The sequence below is a fragment of the Plasmopara halstedii genome, assembly GCF_900000015.1.
Source record: "Plasmopara halstedii genome assembly, contig: Scaffold_2386, whole genome shotgun sequence".
Taxonomy (NCBI): Eukaryota; Oomycota; class Peronosporomycetes; order Peronosporales; family Peronosporaceae; genus Plasmopara; species Plasmopara halstedii.
In genome coordinates, this window is record NW_020189293.1 from 1,869,651 (window position 1) to 1,870,764 (window position 1,114).

At 46.5% G+C, this 1,114-nt stretch overlaps 1 protein-coding gene across 1 annotated transcript in view; it reads right to left on the minus strand.

The window, feature by feature from the left end:
* Window positions 1-236, minus strand: part of PHALS_03847 (catalase peroxidase hpi) — a gene marked incomplete at both ends in the record, with an annotated part of 773 nt that extends 537 nt beyond the window's left edge. The window contains one exon of the mRNA XM_024718139.1: window positions 122-236. Coding sequence (XP_024583567.1) covers window positions 122-236 — 115 coding nt within the window. The remainder of the gene's footprint in view (window positions 1-121) is intronic.
* Window positions 237-1,114: the final 878 nt, after the last annotated feature.

Sequence of the window (1,114 nt, forward strand, 5' to 3'; positions counted from 1 at the left end):
ACAGTGAACGAGAAGTAACAGACGTGATTAAAAGGCACAAAGTGCTCACAGTGGAGTGTAGAGTCAAAGAGAATACATGCGATGAGGCAGAGCCGACCGAGACAGCGCTCTCAGCACTCACATCGAATGCAAAGAAAGATAGTATAGCCCCTGTGAGGGACACCCTGATTAACTTGCACCTGCGCTTGGGACATCTGGCCTACGGCACGATCGAAAGGATCGCCAAGTTCAGGCATAGGAATAACAAATGATACACGGAAAGTCTGTGTAGCTAGGTGTCATAGTAAGTGATATCAAGGGCCCTATCACACCAAGGGATAGATTGGGCATTAGATACTTGATCAACTTCGTCGACCATAAGACGAATTATTGTCTAGTATTCCTGGCTAAAACTAAGGATCAAGCAGCGAAGCAGTTTGTGCATTTCTTAGCGTATTTCGAGAAGCGATTTAATTGCAAGGTTAGCGTGCTGCGTACTGATGAGGGTGGCGAGTATGCCAACGTAGATTGGTTCTGCAACAAGTCTGATGTAGAGAGGCAGATGTCGGAACCTTACAATCAAGTGTCGAACGGCAAGGCCGAACGAATGCACAGAACAATCATGGGTATGGCAAGAAGCATGCTGTTTGCCAGCAACTTACCACTACAATTCTGGGGCGACGCCGTGAAATACGCGAGCTACATCCTGAACAGAAGCTCAACCAGATCGAATGCTGGAAGGACGTCACCAAACGAGGCTTTGACTGGCAGTACAGCGAGCGTGAGAGACATAGCTGTATTCGGATCGCTATGCAGAGTGTTTAGAGACCCAGGAAAAGCAAGATCAGCTCTTAAGAAGCGTTCGGAGTCAGGTACCATCCTAAGGATTTCAGAGGAAATCAAGGGTACATAATTCACCCACATGACTCGAAGGAGGTGATTATCACCACTATTTTGAAGTCCATAGAGAGGTTCATGTAAGCCCAAAATGCAGAGTTGCAAGTGAGAGCACAGAATGTGCTTCAAAATAAGGACGATAGAGGAACAATGGATGACCAGCACCCATCAGGAAACAAAGAAATCGAAGTGGCAAAGAGGACCAAGTCGAACAAGGCTTCGAACAAGAAGAACAATA